Source organism: Myotis daubentonii, chromosome 4 (assembly GCF_963259705.1).
Source record: "Myotis daubentonii chromosome 4, mMyoDau2.1, whole genome shotgun sequence".
Lineage (NCBI taxonomy): Eukaryota > Metazoa > Chordata > Mammalia > Chiroptera > Vespertilionidae > Myotis > Myotis daubentonii.
In genome coordinates, this window is record NC_081843.1 from 101449718 (window position 1) to 101473515 (window position 23798).

Sequence of the window (23798 nt, forward strand, 5' to 3'; positions counted from 1 at the left end):
ATACGCAGTTCCCTCTAATATGTGGTTTTAAAAAATCTACTACCAGCCTACAATGAGGAGGGGGGGGAAAAAATCTGGGGGTTTTTTTGGTGTTTTTTTCATTTTTTTCATTAAACCATAGGTATGGTTATAGCTGGGCTGGCCACACACGGAAGTTACCTCAAATTCAAACTTAGAGCTGCCAAAATTAGTCCTCTGTTTCTGCCAGAAGTTGTCCGGCTTGATGATCAGTGCGACGTGGATGCAGCAGGGGAAGGACTCCTGCAGGATCTTCAGCAGAGGCTTGATGGAGTCCCACTTGGACCCGCGCATGTCCACGATCACTGTGAAGCCTCGCTTGCAGACTTCTTCACTAGAGAGAAAGGAAACACGCTCAAGCCGTGCGCCTCTTGCCACTTCTTCCGGGCAGAGTCCCGTGGGGCGGCGCCGGCTCTGCTGCCTTCCTCCTGGTCTGGGAGGGAAACTGCAGGGAAGGGGCGCCCCCTCCACCCACAGCCTGGCTGCGGGTCAGCACTGCGAGGGGGTAGGGAGAGGCATGGAAGGATAGGGAATCGATTCAGAAAGAGCTCAGGTCTTACCCAGGGAACCAGACGCTCTCACCTCCCTTGTCATAGAAGAACAGATTGGCTATGGGTGCGTCAGAGCAATGATGACTGGGGACAGGGTCCAACTCTGAAAACCTTTAAAACTTGATCTTGTATTCACGGTTTCCTGTCCTATCTCCTCTTTAGGAGAAAAACCACCTTTGTGTGTTAACTGACCACACACGCTGCTGCCTCGCAACTATTGCAGCAAAGGTTCTTAGCGAGCACTGGATGGGCCGTCCCTGGCAGCGTGCACAGAACCAGGTGGAGGTGTCACACCATCAACAGCAGCCCCCAGACTCCCCAGCCATAGGCGTGAAAACTACCCCACCAGCATGCTGGCAGCAACGGCTGGGGCTTTTTAATGTCCCACTTTGTCCCCTTTGACTTGTCCCAGGGCCCTGGACTGGGGGTCTGTGGCGCCTTTCTGGCCGAGTCTTCGGGGCCAATCTATTTTCACAGTAAGTATCTGCCTTTCACCAGCTGCACTGATGGGTGAAATGGTGGGAACTGTGCTGGCCCTCAGCACAAAGCAGGGCAGAGCAAGGAGCCACTGTGTTCCTCCTCCCCACGTGCTCACAGCGCAACAAAACAACCAAAGAGCCTGCTCTCTTTAGAGTGACCTCGATGAAGCAACAAAAGTGATTTAGTTAAGTCCCAACCCGAGCACATGGTAAGTATATATAATGCGCTTGTGTAATAACGAAGAAACAACGGGAGTCAGAGTTCTTAGAGACAGGGGGACCCCGGTCTCGTTCGGCTGTAGCGTCAGTGTGACACGGCCGCCCACTGAAGAGTAGCCCTGCCCTCACCGGCGCGTGGTGCACACTCGGTCCACGCAGGCTGCTGCTGCTGGCACAGACCCGAGCCGGGGAGGCTGCCTGGGAGCCCTGCGGAAATCCACGCAAGGCCTCAATCCACCCGGTGGGAATTTTAGGTGTTCACCCAACATGAATGTACTGGGACTATGTAAAGCTTTCTGACATTTTTTCTGCCTCGTGTAATCACCATGAGAAATTAGTCTAAATTAAAAACTCAGAAAATTAATTGCTATCATTAAGTGATGTTAAAAAGCCAAAAAATTAAAACCAATTTTATGCTCTCTTGCATGAGTTCACTCCTCTTCCCTCTCCCTCCCTTCTTTCCATACACACACACACACTTCTTTCCTTACCTTGATTCATACCATGGGAGTAACTGACATCCCCAGTTCTCCAATGTAAAGTTCCTAAGACAACTACCTCAGTATAAAGGCTTGTCACAAAAATATTCTGAAAAAGTCTGTGGGGGCAGATCCCGAGTAGATGGCGCTCACAGTCCGAGGAACACGGTGTTGAAGCCATAAAGAGAAAACGATGGACCCAGCAGCCTAGCTTATCACTCACGTGTGGAGAACTGTAGGAAAGATCTTATTCATCTGTCACCTACGCCTATGACATGAATTGAAGGGAGTTAACACTGGGCTCACGCACGCCTCATGCTATGCTGTCAGCTCTCCGGGTCTCAAGCAGGTCCTGGGCCACAATCCAGGCATCAAAGGCCTCCCTCACAAATCCTAGAGCAGTGGTTCTCAACCTGGGGGTCGCGACCCCTTTGGGGGTCGAACGACCCTTTCACAGGGGTCGCCTAAGACCATCCTGCATATCAGATATTTACATTATGATTCATAACAGTAGCAACATTACAGTGATGAAGTAGCAACGAAAATAATTTTATGGTTGGGGGTCACAACATGAGGAACTGTATTTAAAGGGCCAGAAGGTTGAGAACCACTGTCCTAGAGGCAAGCAGGGCTTCCAGAAATCCTCCCGAGTCGCTGAAATGAAGTCACACTTCATTCCTGGACCTCCCTGAGCTCTAATGGGGTGAGCAGTGCAGGTCCCATTTCGAAGACACGCCAGGGCTCCGGAGGCCCGGGCCAGGCCAGCCTGGGCGGGAGGAAGCCTGACTCGCTGGCGCGTTCTGCTCCAGCTCCCAGCTCTGCTGCCCCACGAGCCCGAGGGAGACTGCAGCCTCCCAGGGTGATTAGCTGCCGCTTGGGAGGCTGCGCTTTAAACATCAGTCGTCACCGTATCCAGACAAACTCTCCGGCAGCCTGGCTTCCTCCTCACATAGCCCCGCACGGTGTGCACACACAACTGCGAAGTCCTCCACTTGAAAGGGGCTTAAAACGAATCCCGAATAACTCCAGGCTTAACAACAGGAACAAGCCGAAGAAGGACCCAACAGAAGGACCCTGAGCCTGCACCGTTTACAGAAGGATTAACCACTCCCCTTCCTCCACAATCAAACTGTTAGCACCCGTGACGTCCCGAGAAATGAAAACTACACAGGAACTGGGCTGGGCGTGCACACCCTTTCAATCCATCTGTCTTTACCAAGTTCAAAGCCAGTCACTATTAGGAAAATCGTGGCTTGCAAACCTTCCCGAACCCAGTTCTGTATGTGAGCAGCTAAGGAACGTGTGCAGTTAGCAACAGGAGATGGGCTCCTGCTACTCCTTCGCCGTGAAGACGTATTAACTAGCACACTGGAAAGTGTGACTTATTTACCAGTTTGGTTGGCAGTTTTATCAAAGAACCTCATTTTATCTATGAAATACAGAAAAGTTAGATAAAACAGAGGTCCCTTCTCAACACACGTCTCTGAAAAAGAGAAACTCTACTTTCTTTAGTTCCTAGATCAGTGGTTCTCAACCTGTGGGTCGCGACCCTTTGGGGGTCGAACGACCCTTTCACAGAGGTCGCCTAAGACCATTGGAAAACACATATATAATTACATATTGTTTTGTGATTAAACGCGATGCTTTAATTATGTTCAATTTGTAACAATGAAATTGGGGGTCACCACAACAGGAGGAACTGTATTAAAGGGTCGCGGCATTAGGAAGGTTGAGAACCACTGTCCTAGATAAAGAAGGTCCCTTCTTGAGGTACCATCTCACACCTGTCAGAATGGCTATCATCAACAAATCAACAAACGACAAGTGCTGGAGAGGATGCGGAGAAAAGGGAACACTCGTGCACTGCTGGTGGGAATGAAGACTGGTGCAGCCACTGTGGAGAACAGTATGGAGTTTCCTCAAAAAGTTAAAAATGGAACTCCCATTTGACCCAGAGATCGCACTTCTAGGACTATATCCCAAGAAACCAGAAACACCAATGAGAAAGGATATATGCACCCCTATGTTCATAGCAGCACAATTCACAATAGCTAAGATTTGGAAACAGCCTAAGTGCCCATCAGCAGATGAGTGGATTAAAACACAGTGGTACATCTACACAATGGAATACTGTGCTGCTATAAAAAAGAAGGAACTTTTACCATTTGCAACAGCATGGATGGAACTGGAGAGCATGATGCTAAGCAAAATAAGCCAGTCAGAGAAAGATAAATATCACATGATCGCACTCATTTGTGTAATATAATGAACAACATAAACTGATGAACAAAAATGGATCCAGAGACAAGGTAACACTGAACAGACTGTCCAACCTCAGAGAGAAGGTGCGGAGCGGGGGGAGTTAGAGATCAACCAAAGGACTTGAATGCATGTATATTAGCATAACTAATGGACACAGACACTGGGGCAGTGGGGGCTTGTCCTGGGGGGTGGGGGTCGCAGGGGGGTCAATGGGGGGGGGGGATGGAGACATATGTAATACTTTAAACAATTAAAAAATAAAGTCCCTTCTTATATGAAAGTTCATGACTGAATTCATTCAAAGTCTCCACATTATTTCATTAGGGACCAAAGAGAGGGGGAGTGTTTTATCCATTTAGCTGCTAAAAATCATTTTAATGTTCTAGAGCATAATTCATATAATTCAAGCAATAAGAACAATGAACACCTAGAGACGTACCAAGTCCACTGTTATTTTCATGGCTGGGCAGGAATCCCCACCACACCAGCAACAAGTTCTGCTGCGACTTGCTTCTCCTGCACTCATTCCATAGGCAGTCTCCTTGCACATGCATTCTTTGAAAATCACTGTTACTCCTTTTTTTTTTTTTTAAAGAAGGGGGAGGGGAATGGAAGGTGATCCAAGTAAGAAACTTCAACTCCTCACCTCTCCCAGATCACATTACATTTAACTCTGGGGGCCACGCTCTGAGAGGCACAGACAACCTAGAGACGGTGCAGGAGAAAAACGGGCTGATCTGGCTCAGAACACATCAAAGGGAAAATAACGGAAGGAACGGAGGAGAGCGGATGCGAAAGATGGAAATTAGTGTGCTACTTCTGAGGCAGCTACGGGACCTGAGGCCCTGCGCTGGGCGTGTGCGTGAATAATCTTACAGAAGTATAGATTAACATCACATTCTGTAGATCGGAAGACGGATAAAAGTAATTAGTAGCTTGTGCCAGGGCACAATCAGTCTAACTGCCTGTGCGCTCCAGGATGGCACACTTCTCCACATCCTGGAGGGCACATCTCAGGACTATCTGGCTGAGGGACAGCCAGGGGCCACCTTCATATTGCAGGAAATTTCGGGAGTAACTGATGGGGGAAGAAATCTCACAGGCCCTCAAGACTGCTTACACCACTCTGAGACTACAAGCAAACCCACAAGTCCCAAAGAATTCACACACCATGGCCCTGGCCAGAGTTCCTCAGTGATGAGAACGTCAGCCCGTGCACCAAGGGGTTGCGGGTTCGATTCCCAGTCAAGGGCATGTACCTGGGTTGCAGATTCGATCCCCAGCCCCGGGCCAGGTGTGTGCAGGAGGCAACTGATTGATGTGTTTCCCTCACATCAGTGTTTCTCTCTCTCCCTCTCCCTCCCTCCCTACTTTCCATTCTCTCAAAAATAATGGAAAAAAATATCCAAAGGTAAAGATTAACTAAAAATACAAAAAACACTACCTCTATCACTATTCAAAGTGTGTGTATATATTTCAAAAGTAAAACGAAATTCCCACACCATTAATTTGATGATGATTTTTATCAATCCTACTGTTTGATTAAAACAAAGCCGCGCTCACTAGGGGCCGCACAGTTCTTTTCGGTCAGTGTGGGACCAGGGGTGGACCCAGAGGGGACTCCCTGTGAAATCCCCCTCCATTATCACTTGGCAGATGCATCACTGACATGCTATTCCCACCTCTCTATTTGCTCATTAACCAACAGACAAGCAAAATGGCATTTCCTGTCACTTGGAACTGTAAATACAAAAGCAAATCTAGGCATGAAATGAAGTGACTGCCTCAGCAGCTGGAGGGTCACCCTACACACGTAAGTGTTGATGAGTGAAATAACAGAATGCTTGGGATTTGTTACAAGATATTCCAGGGGCAACATCAGAGTAAAACAAGATTAGCAAAACCTGCTAATCGCTGAAGCTAGGTGGCAGGAATGTGATGTTTGCTACACTCTTCTGCCTGCTTTTGTGTATGCTCATAATTTTCCAGTGAAAAGGTTTTTTGTGTTTTTTAATGTGGGTCATCAGGTAAATGCAAAAATACCTGACTCAATTTTTTTATAATATGTATACTCCTTTGTCTGCTGAGAATCCAGGCTGGGTTTCAATGTTGTCTAGAGAGCACAGTGCCATATATTGAAACAGTGAGAAACCCCAAACCACCAGAATGTAATGTGGATGAAAAGTAATTTTCACATTCATAATCAAAACAGGTTTCAAAACCAGAAAGCAAATGGCCAAAGTTACATACACCAATTCAATTACGTAATTTTAAAAAATCACCTGGATAATACCAACTCAACTTGTTTTTCATTAAACTACATGACGACTCTCATTTTGCTAAGTACTTTTTTTTTACTTTGTCCTTTGTATTGCTCTATCTCTTTTTCCATCATCAGCACAGTACCTGGCACATAAGAACTCAGTAAGTGGCAGTAATAACAATATCAACTATATTGTTATTTAGAAATGATAGTGAGTAGCATATAATTTCTAAAACTCTTTCCAGCTCTTTGATTTCAACGGTTCACCAGTTCAAGAGGAAAGGGAACTCGTAAAAGGAAAGGGAAAACTTTTCCGCATGTGCTCTCCCTTTGTCGCTGATGAACAACGTGCAGTTCTCCCGTAAGGATCCCCAAACAGAAACCCAACACCTTCCTCCGCTACATCAGCCCTGACAGCGAGGATGGGTTACGAGCGGGCACAGCTGTCCTCCCCGGCTGGTGCCCCAAACCCTGTGCTGGGAGGATCTATACATTCACCCACCTTTACAGCCCATTACCCTGCCCTGACCATCCTCCATTGTTCTCTTATGTTCCTTAAAGTTACTGTCTCCTTGAGCTTATGTTATGACCAAGTTCTGTTCTCATTACACGTCCTAATGTAGTCTCTTCGGAAATGCCCTCCCTCTGCATGTGCCTTTCTAGAATAAAGATTTCCTTTCTTCAGAGGGAAGCACCCCTCCAACCTCAACACATTAACAGCCCCTTGTTGCAGGCATGGCTTTATCCTGGGATGTAGTATTCCATTTTCCAAAAAGCAACCTGAACAATTAAATGGAGATATTAATGGGGGGGGGGGGGGGTGGCGTGATTTCTTCACTGGCTATCAGCTAGCGCTGTAAGTAAAACCTCAATGAGAGCAGAAACAAAGACACGGGCCAATTGATAGTCACCGTTCCTCTCCGCAGGCCGGTCTGGAAAATGAAGCTTTGCCTATTCTTGGTGTTCTTCAGCATCCACACTAAAAACCTCCCTGACCGCCACTGATGGCGTCCCGGATTGAGTGGGGGCTCCCAAACCTGACGTCCTGTCGTATTAGCTGGGAAGGATTTTTAATGCCCCACAAACTTCCTGCTCCAAATCAACAGGATGCTTGCAGGGAACCCCAGCTCGGCGGGAAGACAGCAGTGTCATATCAGAAGCAGCTGCTCCTTCCCGGCTTCCAGGTCTCTGCGTCGTGGGATCGGAACCATCAACCCCAACTCTTCATTTCTACCTCCGGCACCGTCCTGACACCCCAGCCGGTGGGCATGCCAACCCCGCTGTCATCACACAAAGCACTTCACTCAAAATACGACCTCTCATCCCCGCACCAGAACGGTCACCAGGTGAAGTGAGGAGAAAGAACATACTTTTAAGTTTACACCACCTGTCTGCTGGGAACTCGGGCTGGGGCTGAGCTGTTTTCTAGAGAGCTCGGTGCCACATCCTAGAACAGTGCCAACAGTGAGGAGCCCAAACCACCAGAACTCACCTGGGGATGCAGGCCAGGTAGGAAATGAGCCTCCGGAGGTCCTCCTGTCGTATTCTGTCATGATTGCTGCGGGCCGGGAACGTGAGGATGGGGCCTCCGCGCTTATCTCTGCCACCTGAAACGCACATGGGAGCACACTGAGACACAAACAGGAGCGGACGGACGCTAACAAGCCACTGGAGGCCCAACGGCGTCACCATCCACTCCCACAGAGCTGTCCTCTATCAACCGCAGGGCCAGAAAGGACGGGCAAAAGGCCACAGTCCGTTTCAGCGGGCACACGGCCAGCCTAGCTCACCCGAGTTCTGCACACCACCTGGAAGACAGTCCAGGAGGCCTGCCCCTTCCTTCCAACGTGTCCACCTTTCCTCAGTTTCGTGTTTGGAGAAAGAAAGTTTTCCCGTACGTGTGCTCATTCGCCTTGAACAACCAACCACCGGTTCCCACCGCCCCCGTCTCTCTCATTCTCCTCCACACTGTCCTCTCTCCTCTCCCAGCCCTGCATTCTCAGCTCTCCCCCTGCTACCAAACAAACTGGGATTTAAGTCTTGAAAGGAAAAAAGACAGGGGTGCTCTTCAAACAGCCTTCCCAAGTGGAACCTCCATTTAGCTTTTCAACTCTGGGCATCTCTCTTCGGAAGCTGATGACTTCTATAATCTGGATCTAAGGTGTCTTCCTCTCTCAAGGGCAGTGCCCGACCCCCCTGGCCAAGTTTTACCAATCTCTCACAAAAAGCCACTATATATACAAGTAAAAGGGGTGGGGGAGCTTTGCATGCAAGAATTGTAAAGCAGAACTAATTTAGTTAAGGACTTTAGAAAAATTACATCAGATAAGTACAAATCTCAGATGATGACTGGTCTTTGATAGACAGGCAGCCATATTTCTCATTAACATAGACACAATTCCAATGAAGTCTGCTGGTACCTCTGACCATTTTTGGTGAAAGTGTCACATATATTTTATTACTTCCATCGGGGTTCTCAGGAAGGAAAACAGCCTTCCCAAGTGGAACCTCCATTTAGTTTTTCAACTCTGGGCATCTCTCTTCGGAAGCACAGCACGAAGATCTCAAAATTCAAGTAACAATATGCAATTCTACATTATTTTCTCATCTTAATTACTTACCTCAGCAGCACAGGTAAAATTAAAAACCAAGCAAATAACAACAGAAAGCCAGATTCTTTGCTTTTAAAAAGGCCAAGGAAGTATCCAGCAGATGTTATTTTAAAAATACATGTTACCAATATGGGGATTTACAATTTCCTGGAATGATTAACACTGTTTCTGAACAGAAATAAAACTTAATTCTGAACATTTAAAATGATCCACGTGTAGTCACACCATCTAGAAAAGTGTTAAATTACTTATAAGCCCAGTAATTCTGGTATCAAGTGGGAGTAATACTAACCCATAGCTACCAATGCATGCTATGCATGGTGTCCAGAGGTTGACACACACGTTCTGATTTGATCACCACAATGACCCTGTTAAGAGTTTTATGACTGAAGTATAATTGAAGATAACTGACGCTCAACGAGCTTAAATAAAGACAAAAGGACTCTGCCAGCACGCGCCAGCTGGGTCCTGCCCCCTGACGAGAACTTATATGATTTTTCAAACCAGTGGCTTCAGTTCTTTCTAAAATAGTAGAAACACCAGAAGGACAACTAAACAATGAGTTCCTAGGCCTTTGTAAATGAATAAAAAGTACTATTAACCCTGGCCAGTGTGGCTCACTTGGTTGAGCATCGTCCCATGCACGGAAAGGTCACTTGTTCAATTCCCAGTTAGGCACATGCCTGGGTTTCGGGCTCCATCCCCAATAGGAGGCAGTCAGTGGATGTTTCTCTCTCTACCTCTCAAATTCAATAAAAACATTTTTTTAAAAAAAGTGAGAAGCAATGCTATTATAATGAATGAAATGTCATTACCAAGTAATTGTCTAAAATATCAGATAGTGTTATTAGGGAATATCAATGACTCTAGGTTTTGGATTACCTCTTGTCTCCAATATAAGACAGAAAACATTTTGCTATTTTAATTCCCCAACATCTTACATTCTTTTCAAAAAGGAATCCATAACCTTGATCAAAAGTATTCCAGCTCAACACATATTATAGAAACTTGAACTTTTAAAGATACAGTATGAAATTTAGATAAAAACATTCGCCTGACTCTTGGTAAAGAGAATCATATCTAATATGTTTCTGGATTCCCATCCTAAATTTTTAAAATGAAACATAATGTTTGAATCAGTAAGGAGATGAAATGCCAATGACCTGTGTTCAGCTCTCCTATAATCGTGTCTCTTAATGCAAGCAAGACAGGCTCTGCCGAAACAGAATCCAAAATCTGCCCATCGAAGCGTCACGTGGGGCGGCAACAGGTGTGCACAGTGCGCACGGCCACCTGTTCACTCCAGAAGCGAGAGCTCAATGAGTGAGTCAGTGACGTGACTGGTTCCGTTGTACTGCTTCACCTTTCACCTACAGACATTTCCCCAGCTGGTACCACTGACTAGGAGTCCCCTGAGACGTTCTGGCAAGCTCACTCTCCAAATAGGCTCCCACTCATGTCCTAAAAAAAAGCTAATTTAAAACTAAACTTGAATTTCAAAGTAGAGGGAAAGAATTCAATTTGTCTTTTTCTAGAATAGAGCTTCAGAAAACTCTCTAGGGTCATTTTAAAACTTCATCAAAAATCACTCATGAAATAAAAATGGCATATTCTCTATTTAAATAATTTAGCATTTTCTTTTCACTGGCTAACCTCCCTGCACTGGGTGCACCTTCCAATCTGTGGTGTGTTACAGTCAGTGATGGACAGGCGCCATCTGCTGACCCCTCCCATGGGGTTAAAAAAATCAACCTATTAGAATCAATGAAATGCAGTGTTAGTTCAGAGGCACATGGTCTCTGAGCCTAAAGGAGCTTGAAAGCAATGCCACAGATGTCTGTTAGGTTGTATGCCCCATATGTATGCCCCAGAACATATGAAAATACTGTCTGCGTTAGGAAGCAGAAGAGTTACAGCTTTGAAGTTCTTGTTCCTGAACTAATATATAGAGTAACCCTGCAGCTTATAGAAGCATCGCCTACTAGATAGGCTAACATGTTGTCTGCTGTCAACCCACAGCCTCACGGTGAGGCCGGCAGGACAGATGTCAGTCCCATTTTATAGACAGGAAACTCAGCACCTTAGTTGGGACAATAAAAAGAAAAGGGCAGGAAATCCATTTCCTGCACCTACCAACGTCACAGGATGTCCATGGAGGAGAGTTCACAGTGTCTGGGCCTCCCTTGTGTCTGTAATCAAACACCCAGAGCTCAAGGGGGAGTATCTGCCTCTCCAAATGCATGTTCGTCAAAAACAAGAGAAAACAAAAAGGACAGTTTTTGTTCATAATGACACTCCTTTTTAATTCTATAAAAACCGCTTCCTCTCTACCTTCCTCTCCCCACCCTTTATTTCTATAAGACACCTATGGCCTAGTCAACTGTATAACTTACACATTTCTGTCTGTCGGTCCCCCCAACCAGAATGGAAGCCCTACGGAGGCAGGCATCTGTTCACTCACTGATACCAGTATGTGCTCTCAATGCCCAGTGAGAGATGGGCACATAGAAAAGGGGACTCAGTAAATGTCTGCTGTATGAATGGATTCTTCTTCTACATTCCACACAAAGTTAAATAAAAATACCTACCATCAGGTATCAGGAAGTTAAAAATGGGAATGCCTGAACATTCCTGTAGGAAACACGATGCTAACTAAATGAACTGGGGTCTGTTTTAATATTAAAAAGAAGGCTGAGAAGATTCCACATTTTAGCTACAAACGTCTGCGTGACAATTATTTCCTTAAACCCAGTGATGGCTCATTTCCTTCTTGGTCTCTTGAGCAGGATGTCCCAGAATGACCAGAAACAGCAAGACTCAGAATTGCCTTTTTTAAATCGGAAGATAAGTTTTTATTGATTTTAGAGAGAGAGGAAGGGAGAGAGGGAGAGAGAGAAATATCAATGTGAGAAACATCAATTGATTGCCTCCCAAAGGTGCCCCGACCACATATCAAACCCACAACCTAGGAATGTCCCCCCCACCGGGAATCCAACTTGCAACCTTTTGGTGTTCAGGACGATGCTTTAACCAACTGAGCAACCCAGGGCAGAGTTGCCCCTTTATCTTTAAATAAATTAAGAACTCATCTTTCAACCAATGAGAATGAACTTCTCTTGGAAGGCATACTTAGTGTGAGAAGTAGAATGTAAATGCCAATGAACCAACTGCATTCTCCACTGGGTTGCCGGGAGCCGGTCCATCCTTGCTGTTTCAAGGGACCTGGCATATATGGCATACTGTTCTTTATATGTTTGCTCACCTTCTTGGCGCTGTGTTTTAACCAAGGTCACCTCTCAGAGAAAGGTTGAATCCCCAGGTAGGGATTTTCCCCTGAAGTTAGGGAGGGAATAAAACCCCTCAACTAAGTGCCAGGCGGGTAATTAATCCCTTTAACTATGAACAATCATGCTTAAGCTACATAATCTTTTCTCCCTGGAATGGAGATAAGAAACGCCCTAACCTTTGTAATAGAGATTGATAGGATTGAATCAACTGGTATAAATACAGTTGTAACAAGACAGAAACACTCAGAACTTAGAACAGAATCAAGAAGACAGAATCTACACGGAGCCTAGAGACAGAAGAACTGTGCTGGAGAGACCATGCCGGAGGATCCTGGAGAGGGACTGGCCTTGGAGCCTAGAGACAGAGCCTAGCGGGAGAACATGGCAAGGGATCCTGGACTGAACCTGACTACAGAGATTGGCAGGAGAACCTGACTGGAACCTGGACACTGAACCTGACTGGAGAGCCTGGACAGAACCTGGCTGGAGAACCTAGCGAGGGAACATGGCTACAGAACCTCTCTGGAGATCCGGGCTAGAGATCCTGGCTAGGTTGCTGATCAACTGAACGCTGTCTCCGTGTCATTCCTTCTTCGCCGACTCCGTCCACACCTTTGGGGACCCCTGGACCCGCTGGGGTTGGACCCCGGCACTGGGTGGCCCTTTTTTGAATTTCTGGATTAGGACACCACTGAAAACTATTCTTTACACACACACACACACACACACACACGCCGCCCTGAGGAACAGTCTAGCTCATGACCGTGAAAAGCTCTGAGAAGATGTGGTTTGTAAAAGAGAAATTATGGCCCCAGCCCATTTGGCTCAGCAGATAGAGCATCAGCCTGTGGACTGAAGAGTCCCAGGTTCAATACCAGTCAAGGGCACACGCATAGGTTGTGGGCTCGATCCCTGGTTGGGGGCGTGCAGGAGGCAGCCGATCAATGATTTTCTCTCATCATTGATGTTTCTATCTCTCTCTCTCCTTCTCCCTTTCTCTCTGAAATCAATAAAAATATATTTTTTTTAAAAAAAAGAGAGAGAAATTATGGTTACAATCTGTAAGTCTATTAGGTAACAACCTCTGTTAAAAGGTTGTCTACTGGGCCCCTGTCCCAGGAGCAGCCAAGGCCAACAGCTCACCAGCCCCGTACCTTCTCAGGTTCGGCTCCTCCTGCCTAGTCCTGAGAGTCAGACACTGGCTTACAGACTCTTTCTAATGACCACGCTAGGACTCTAGAGTCCTGGGAAGGCCTCTGGTGGCAGCTGGCCCTCCAGTCAGTCACTGGACTCAGGCTATACTAGATGCTAACAAGAATATACGAGAAGGAAGGGAGATACATCCTCTTGCCTTTCCATGAAATGCAGAACTACGCAAAACTGGAACAGGTACTCTCATATCGCAGATCCAAACTTTAAGATAAAAACTGATGAGTATTCGGGGTCAGGTTTCTTTAAGCCAGTGGTTCTCAACCTGTGGGTCGCGACCCCTTTGGTGGTCGAACGACCCTTTCACAGGGGTGGCCTAAGACCATTGGAAAACACATATATAATTACATATTGTTTTTTGTGATTAATCACTATGCTCTAATTATGTTCAATTTGTAACAATGAAAATACATTCTGCCTATCAGATATTTACATTACGATTCATAACAGTAGCAAAATTACAGTTATGAAGTAGCAACGAAAATAATTTTATGGTTGGGGGTCACCACAACATGAGGAACTGTATTAAAGGGTCGCGGCATTAGGAAGGTTGAGAACCACTGCGTTAAGCCCTTCTTACAGATGCCTCTTATATTTATGAGTGGAGTCTTTTCATTCTGCTAACTTTAAATCCATCTGTAAACTACAAAGTCAGGAGTTCGCAATACTGGCCTGCGTCCATACCAGGCAGTTTGTCAGTAACTGATTAGAAAAAAGCAAAGGCTACTTTTAACAGTGGATTACGAGCTAAGAGTTGTTTGATTTTTCATTCTTTAACCATGTGTTCCCATCGATCTAAAGCACCTTCTTGTTTCCCTGAACTTTGTATAATCTTCTGTTTACCTTCCAAATGCATTATGCATTAGATTCACTTCAACAACACCATCAAGCAGTGTCTGATGGGGGCTAAGAAATACTGTTCGACAGAGAGCAAGGTAAGAAGAGTAACAAAAATACCACAGGAGGCTGCATCCTAAATATATACCATTCCCATGGGCCAAAAAGACAGCCAAACCATGTAAAAGCAGCTAGCAAGGTTATAAATTCAAACTACCATGTGTTCGCGAGGAGAGAGCAGGTCAGCATGGCATGCCTGTTTGAGAAAGATGAACAGTTATTGAGGGAACCATATCTAGGAAGACTGTCTAAATGCATGTAACCATCTACAGATTCACCTCCTCGTAAACAGAGCAGAAAAATCTTGCAAACCTTTGTTTTGTAACAAGTAAACTGGTGCCAAAAAGGTGGAATACCCAATGGCTGACAAAGCCCTACAGCTGGTCCTCTACGTGCAGAGGGGAGGGCAGTCAAGTGCCCCAAAGCCGGGAGGACTGTTGCGGACTGTCACCCACTACAGGGGGTCAGGAGCCCCCCAGATGGCTTTACAGTTCTACAGGCAAATGGAGGACCCGGCTGGTAAAGACCATCGGAGCTTTCACGGCCCACGACAAGGGTTCTAGAAACACCAGAACCAGAGGCCCAGGGAAGAGTGGCCATGGATACAAGGGCATCCTCACCTCCCCAAAGAGGAGGCAACAGGGAGCCACAAAATACAAGAAGCCAAGGTAAAAGAAATCAGGACGCATGCATATATGATCACATTCCCACCACTTTTGTGGAGGACAAACTTTTAAAGTAATCAGTTGCTTTACCTAATTGATCAGGGCAAAAGAGCCAAATGTTTGTGGAATGACAGGCACAAACATTTCAATCACCAGTGTTATCTGACTTACAATGTGCCTACCAGAAGGAAGATGTATGGGCACTAATATCTCAGGAAAATGCTACAAGAATAAAGCACCTAAAAATCTACCGAAATACAAATGCTCCTGGGCGTGTGGCAGGTGAGCTAGTTCAGTGTTTGAAGCTTTGTCTGACACTGTCCGAAGTAGTCCGAGAATCAATAAAGCAGATGATAAAGTTAAACTTTACCTGAAAGGTATGCAACTTTTTCCTTTAAAATTGGCAGAACATCCATAGCTTTCATTTCATCGTTTTTTCGAAACCCTGAAATAAAGAAGAAAATAAAATCACTAGGTTGCTTGAGTGACATTTAATTTTTTAATCATTCTATCCAGTGCCAGCTTTCTTTACACCATTAAATCAACTCTAGAAGTATCATCATTCAAAAACACTTGAATTCTGTGAAGGAAAGTCTCTGATCACAGAATTAGCTTCTATTTTAATGCCAAGCAATGATTTGCCCACAGACGCAGAGGCAAATGTACTAAGCAGGCTCTCAGCCATTACTAACCACAAAAATCTGCTCCCCCAAATCAGTCCACATCATTTCAAAAATCTTCATTTTAATCTTGTAGATTCATGTAAATACTGGCAAATAACATGGCTACACTGTTTTCTAAAAACTGCTGTTTTGGCACACTAAATCCTCTAGGGGGAGCCCAAAGACTCATCTATCAGACTGGAGTCACAAACAGTGGCAGGGAGGAGAGAAGGGATTATAAATAGCTGGGGACTGGCTGCAGCTCCCAGTGGGCTCTGCCCTCCCTGGCTTTCTGGGTCATGCTCCCCTGGAGGAATGTCACTGGCTCATGGGGTAAGATGGCCCAATGCCACCTGCTTCAGAGGGTGGCCAAGGCCCTTTTCTCACTGCAAACCAACTCTCCTCACACCCCCGTCTCTTAGACGGCCAAGTGGAATCTTGGGGAGAAGAAGCATGCGGCAGGCAAGTTGGGCCAAGCCAACATCCATCTACGCAGAAGGAATTCTTGCAGCCCAAACATGTCCAGTCCAGCTCCCCAGGGTGAATGCCCACATGGAAGTTTGAGGTCAAAATGCTCATACTCATAATAACGCCTCGGGCTGTTTCTCTTGGAGGTCTCTAACAGAGGCCATCTAGGTTCATCAAAACTAGCAACTATGGTTATTGGCAGAGAACTCTCTAGAAAAAAAATAAAAGACTGCTGCCCCATCCCTATTTTCCTGTATGTTTTTGCCAAAATAGTACAAGAAAAGCATTCAAAATGTAAGCTTTGGTAGCACAACCAGTGCCAACATGGAAACCTGGAATTAGAAAGTAAACAAACGGAGCTTCCACTTCAGGTCTGTTTGAGGGGCTCCGATTGGACCAGGCCTGCCACCAATTAAATCTACAAAACGCAACTATTTCAAGGCACTGGAGAGTGGCCAAAGCAGGGAGAGGCTCTTGGGAAAAGGAAACGACACTGGGTGCACCTCCCTATTAGGGCTTTTAGCCAGAGGACAGGGCCCCATCTAAGCCAAATGGAGCGGCTAAAACAAGAATTAGGACCCGCTCAGGGTGACCTCAGCAGCTGAAAGTGAGAGGAGAAGTTGTGGGAAGGAGAAAGGGGAGCCTCAAATTCAGAGCATAAACTTGGCCCAGATCTCTGGCTGTCCTCCGAGCATGTGCTGGGCAAGCTCCAAGCAGCCTAAGCTCTATGCTAAAGAGGAAAGATCTCATCAAGGTTCGAGTTGTTGCCCCTACAGAGTTTGTAGCTTGGCTCCTGCCAAGTTAGTAGCCTGCTGAAGCAAGCAAGCAGACAACAAAAGCAGCACCTTTGGGAGGAATATAACCAAATCCAGTCCCTACAATACCATTCATAGGAGCAAAGAATGACTAAATTAATGGGGTGGTTTGGTGTTTTTTTTAAAGTAAATCTTTCCTGCCCATAAAATGTATATACTGACAACCCAGTTTAACAGGATTAACAATGACACTGAGAATCACCAGAGACTTTGCACAAAGACGGCCACAACAAATGGTGATGAGGACCCTGGGGTCCAGGAGGCTTGGTGTACCTACTACCTAGCTGGTCATGAAAAGGCTCGGCACAACTTGGACCTCCAGATCACCAGGCCATTTTGCTTTCCAACATACCACGCTTGGTGCTGGCAACCTACCAAGCTTGTAAAACTGACTATTTATAAAACGCAAAACAAGAGCCAAGAATTCTGCAATTTCATCCTTAAGATTCCTTCAAAACTCTTGAATGGATGCAATCTAGTCTCAGCAATTCGTTGCCAGTCTTTGGGTAATTCACTGAATGTGTCTGCAAGATTGATTACATCCGATTCCATTTGAGATGGAACCAGGTGGAAGTAGGGCAAATGCAAGGAGAAATGAGGCACCACCTCAGGCCTCAAGGAGCCAGGTTTATATATACTCATAGAACAAGGCACAGGATGACAAGTTCCATAAGCAGCACAAAATGCTAGGATGCCCGGAGAAATGTGGAAGCAGACCAAATCATAGAAATACTAGAAAGAATTAAGCCTCAGCTATAGATCCCAATCTACAGGGATTTGAAAAGGATCCCCCTTCTAGTGCTACCAGGTAAGACAAGGCATGCTTCCTACCACTCCCACAGAGCCCATGCCCACAGATGCCCTGGCCAGGACACAGCAAAGCCCTCTGGGAGGTGCCACCACAAACTGCAGTCCTGGACTCCCACAGTCCAGAAATGGGAGCCCCACGTGTGGTTCTGGCTCCCTCTCACACAACCCTCCACCAGGAGAATGTCCTAATCCCAGTGCTGGTGCCTCAGAAGAGGACTGTGGGGCTTCTAATACTTGCAAAGCATCCCTGACAATTCCTGCTGACTCTGAACCACATCTACTTATCATACCCTGGATGGAGTGAATGACAGAAGTTAGCGCTGCCATCTTTCAGGCCCCCCCACAGGAAGAATATCATATGGATGTAAAAAGAAAACAAAATTTAACAATGAAAATCGCAACTTCCTATGTCCTACTATAAGCCACAAGCTCATTCCCATGTAGCTTCAGTTTTTTAAAACTGCAGTTACATTAGCCCATCACAGTTCCTGAGTTTCTCGCCTAAATAAAACTCAGTCTTTCTAGAGGAGGAAAGGCACAGAATCGACGGCTGAACTGGTGTTGAAATGTGTTATACATGCATTGTGATATATGTCCATGTCCAAACACAGACTAGAATACAAATTTGAAACAGCTTTATCACTATGTTTTTGTTGAATGTGTCACAGGAAAAGAGATGTTAATTTTATTAAAACTGTCAATTAAAACTTTTTAAACAGAAAAGAAAATAGGAGGGGGTGGGGGGAACAGAAATATAAAACTAATCACACAAAGAAATTGAGTGTGTGGCTATTATGGTGGTCACCTAAAGCATTATTTTTTATCTCGTTTCCATTTTTTAAAAAAAAAAAATCCAAGAAGCAAAAGACTGAGAAAGTATGTATACATATTAAAGCCAGATTAAGTACATCACGTAACTTTTAATTAGAAGCAGGAGGAACTCAGCCATGAAATATCCTTAGATCAAAAAGGCAGATTCTGTTCCATGCCCTGAGGAGCCATTTATGAAAACAGAGTATGTGACTATAAAAACAAATTACAAAGAAATGGCTTCTGTGCCATTCCACTGATTCTAGATTACACTACAGACAAGACAACTGCCTCTGTCTTCTTTCCTCATGCATTACAGGACCTTGCTGTGGTTCCTAAACTTTAGGAACAAAGGGCTACGCTCAGTGACTATCCCGGGAAGCACACACCTTTCCTCCCACACGCACGAAGAGGGAAAGGAACAGCACAGGCCACCTGGAGCCATACTTCTGAGATCACAAACCTCATCTTTGGGCCACAGACCAGGAGTCAGCATCAGTTTTACTTCTAAGTGTCACCAAGGGAGTTTGAAAATGCTAATAATAGGTGGAAGAGGGTACCACAAAGATAATTTTAATTAAAAAAAAAACAACAACAACTAGAAGAGATAGGGCAGACAAAAGAAGAGCAACTTGAAAGAGGTAAGTGGGCAAAGTCAGAGGGCACTTAGTTGTACTCATCTTGTGTACAGCATATACCTTTTTCTAAATGCATAGAACTTACACTGACGTGCGCAGAAAGATGGATGGGTTCTTGTTACAATTTAAAGGACATTTTGCTACCTGACACAGAGGCCCATGTGGGTTTTAATGAAATGCTAGCTCCAGGAGACAGAACAGGGCCCAGACTGCAGTCAGCCCGGGCTCATCCGCTGGGGCAGAGATGTTTCCTGGGGACGTCCTAAACCATGCAAACAAGTGCTCCTTCAATCCAAGTCTGCGAGGAAGCTGGTCAGAATGCTCACATAACATGTGGCATTACTCTCAGATCCTGAGATTTAATAGTTGCTGACTACCATTGGGGGAAAAGGGTTTGGGTAAAAAATCAGATTTTATCGGTGTTAATATAAACGTGCAGGTAGCGCTTGACGATTTTCTTTCCTCTTTCCAGTTTCAAGTCAATACAAATGACCCCTCTTCCTAAAACAAATGAATTTGAATATTTAGAGGTTTGAACATACTCTTTAAAAAGATCGTAACTCCCAGGTTCTGCATGGTATAACTTGCCAAAAGTGACTGTTACCAACTTTTAAACTGCTTTTAGGTTCAGCAGCAGGTCAATCTGAGATACATTTTAAACTCCTGCTCATAAATTACTCATATTTCCCTTAAATCCACCTGCTAGCCAGAGCATGGCTGCTTTGTTCCCTGCTGCATCCCAGACACCAGGACAGGGCCAGGCACAGCATGGTCAATAAACATGGATGGGTGAATGAATGAATGAATGAATGAACAAATGAACATACTTCCCCAGCTTCTCACTCCTGAACCCCCATGCAAGCACCCCAATGCTCCTCAGCACTTTCTATGTTAGGTTGTGAAATATAAGCTCAGTGTTTTCAGATGGCCACTCCTATAGCATGATTTATAAGAAGGAACATTAACCTCTCTGCCCTAGGAGGAAATATTCCACAAGTTATCATTCAACAACGGAAAATCTTTTAGCCGAATCGATGGTCTGAAACTTCAACTATCTAATACCTCACTGGTCAAATCAATTTCTCAATTTTATCCTGAGGCTCTGCAAGGAGGTGCTGTATTACTATTGTTGACAAATACCTTTTGAAGCGAGTCACTGCTGACCAGAATGCTCGCTCACTTGGTCACCTCCGTGGTATTAGATTTTTTTTAAAGACAAATAGAAAAGGAACAACAACCCCCCACACATTTTTTTTTTAATTTAAGAAGGGCAAAAAAAGCACTATGGAAATATGTTCACAATGAGTAGAAGCTTTTATGTACCACATTATTCTAAAAGTGTGCGGTTTTGTTGTTTTTCTTACAGTGTGGTTAAAAAAGTTAAGATGAAATAAATGAGTTAAAAAATGAATCAAATTTTTAAAGACAATCTTAAACTAAAACACAGGTTAATTTATTTTTATTTGTTTTTCATTTTTAAAATCTTTATTGTTGAAAATATTACATATGTCTCCCCCTTTCCCCCCCCCATTGACCTCTTCCAGCCTGCCCCTGTCCCCCAGCCCAGGCCTTCACCCCCCTATTGTCTGTGTCCATTGGTTATGCTTATATGCATGCAAGTACACTGGTTGATTTCTACACCCCCGCCCCCGACCCCTGCCTTCCCTCTGAGGTTTGACAATCAGATGCCAGTAACCTGATCATATAAGCTGAACGAATGAACCGTTCCCTTGTTCTGAACTGCCTGCCTGCCTCCTGCACTGGGGTTTGTCCTTAGACGACAACCCACAAGACCAGCTGTGCTCCTCATCCGTTTCAGAGACCCTGTCAGCTATACCGTAGCATTTACTAAATGGTTAAATGGAAAGTGACAGAAATTGAAAAGCAAAACAAACAAAAACCACCTTATCCTTTAAGAACACAGATGCTCGCAATAATAAAAGTGTGCTGCTAAATAAAGCAGCATTTTAAAACATCAACCAAAAGGAACATTACATAGTGAGCTGGAAGATTGCCATCAGTATCAAGTCTTGGTGGTAATTACTGAATTTCACTCATTAGTTTATCTGGGGGAAACGCGGGCGCCACACACCCCTAAACACAAAGAGCAGGGTGACAAATCCCTGCATCAGGGGCGCTGCGCATGCGCAGGCACACATGGAGGTGACGTCACCCTTCCAGGCAGGCGGTCCGCAGTTCCGACTGGGACGGAACATTCTCTGCAGTGCCCGCAGGATTAGTCACGGATCACAGGGAGCCGCGGTGCGGGAGGCAGTGTTTGTGCTATCAGGGTTTCGATGGGCAAGCATTTAGCCCAGTGTTGCATAGGAAGGAAGCACTGAACTATGCTGGATCCTCTACGAAAATGTTTAAGGGGGCAGATACAAGGTTATAAATCAAATGGTTTAAATGTCTTTTTTACTAACATGTAAGAAATTAAAACATATAATGCAATGCTTATATTATTTTTACATAAATTATAATCTACACATACACAATATTCATAAAATGGATCTAAAGTGAATTAAGTACTTAGATCAAGAGCATGCACAAGTTCACAGACCACTACAGGAATATGAATGGAGTTTCATAGTGCAGACAAAATCATTTTTACTTAGAACCTTTATGGTTTAACAACTGTTAGGCTAGTTGATTTATTCCTTCGCAAAATTTGAGAAGCAATAGCCTATAACATCATAACTTTAAGGAAGGAAAAAGCAACATAAGTGTGGTTGATTCAAGGGAGTTAAGGGCATTTCAACTTAAAATAGCTCTGGTTTTTAATGTCTTAAGTATAAAACACAGAGGACGAACCAAAATAACCAAAAAGACCATAACAAAAAAGTCTTAAATTATAACATATACTTTAATATGAGACAATCTGTAGAATTTTTAACTTTTAATGGTTTAATTACATTAACTATGCATTAGAAGTTAATTAAAAAGCGTAACTCAAACCAATGAAAGGGAATAGTTCAACAGCCAAAAAAAAAAAGTAGTATTATAAAAGGGGATTCTACCATCTTACAGTCTCATAAAACAAGAAAGAATCAGTGCCCAGATGTGCTCTTCATCTTTGCTTCCCCAGGGACCAGCACAGGGCTAAGCACAGAGAAAACGTATGGTGCCAAAAGAATGTCTGACAGTGAAGCTTGTCAGGAGGTGCCTCTGGGGGAAGCTCACCCAGCCTCTACTCTGGGACCCCAGACATCCCATCCTAAGCTACACACACACACACGCACACACACTCTGGGACCCCAGTAACCCCATCCTAAGCTACACACACACACACACACACACACACACACACACGCGGACCCCAGTAACCCCATCCTAAGCTACACACACACATGCACACACACTCACATGCACACACGAACGCATGCATACTTATGGTGCTGATGCTGACCTATTCCAAAGAAGATTCAGCTTTACATAAGAAGCAGCTTCTCAGGAAAGCTGTTTAGAAACTAAATTTGTATCAAATGAACCACAGGGATACAACTAATGCAACCATATGGTCTGATCTGATTGCTAGCAAATCAACCAAGCTTCCCTGCTAAAAGAAACCTTGTTTCATCATTACACCCAACATTTCATACATGCTGGCACCCTTGTCCTCTAGCAAATAAGAAAAGGAATTCTAATGTCCACATGTAATTTAATGCAGATCACAATCATATTCTGTAAAGTGAAGCTATGTTATACCTCCTTTCCTTTAGATAAATACTTTTCCATTATTATATAAGTGCAGAAATGTTTTCAAGTACAGACCAGAAGTAAAAATTAATGACAGTAAAACGCCTCTCTATGTACACAGACTTGCCCTGCATCGGGTGGCATGAACATAAAATATAACCTAGGGCCCTTGCTGAACTCATTCTATTTGGGAAAGCAACAAAGGCGCAATGGTCAGTTCTGTGGTACCGGCACTTGGGACAGAAAAACCAGGGCCAGAGGGATCAGAATAGGAGGCTATGTCCTAGAAGACAAAATCTGTGGGGCGGGGACGATTACGGTGGGTCTTGGCTGTCATCACCAGAAAAAAGAGACATTGCGAAGAAGAGGGCACCTGCATCCTATGGTATAGCCAACTCCACCTATGTGTCTAACCCTGCGTGCACCCATGTAACCCAACCCACTCCCCACTGTGTGTGTCCCGGCGCAGCACCTGGCCCTACACACCGTCCACCCCATAGCCAAACCAGGAGCCGGCTCCTCCCTGATCTTCTATGATGTAGCTGGCACGCCACCTCTGCCTGTCTCTGGCCAGCACCTCCCCTGCGTGGGTTGCTCCAGCAATCTCCTAACGGATGCTCATTCAGAGCTCCCTCTGATCCATTCAGCTACTCCCCTAAACATACATTCCCATCATCTGACTCCCCTAACATTCTTCAAATAAAGCCCAAACTCCCTGACCTGGCACAGAGTCCCTCATGAACTGACCCCTGCTTACCTCTGCATCCTCACTAGTTCCCTCTCATTACCCTCTCCCCACACCCATACCAGGAATTCCAATCACCCGCAGGTAACACGCCCTTGCTCACCACTGAACTTACTCACACACAGCCCTAAAACACATCCTCACCTCCCAACATGCATGTGCACACACTAACACCCCCCCACATCTCCCAACATGCATGTGTGCACACTA

The 23798-nt window shown here is 45.0% G+C and overlaps 1 protein-coding gene across 8 annotated transcripts in view; it reads right to left on the reverse strand.

The window, feature by feature from the left end:
* TRIO (trio Rho guanine nucleotide exchange factor) overlaps positions 1–23798 on the reverse strand; it is a 314559-nt gene that overhangs the window by 192468 nt on the left and 98293 nt on the right. For all 8 annotated transcript variants that reach the window (XM_059694768.1, XM_059694767.1, XM_059694770.1 and 5 more), the window contains exons 2-4: positions 15312–15386; positions 7764–7878; positions 160–352 (exon numbers count right to left, since the gene is read on the reverse strand). In XM_059694768.1, the coding sequence (XP_059550751.1) occupies positions 160–352; positions 7764–7878; positions 15312–15386 (383 nt within the window). The remainder of the gene's footprint in view (positions 1–159; positions 353–7763; positions 7879–15311; positions 15387–23798) is intronic.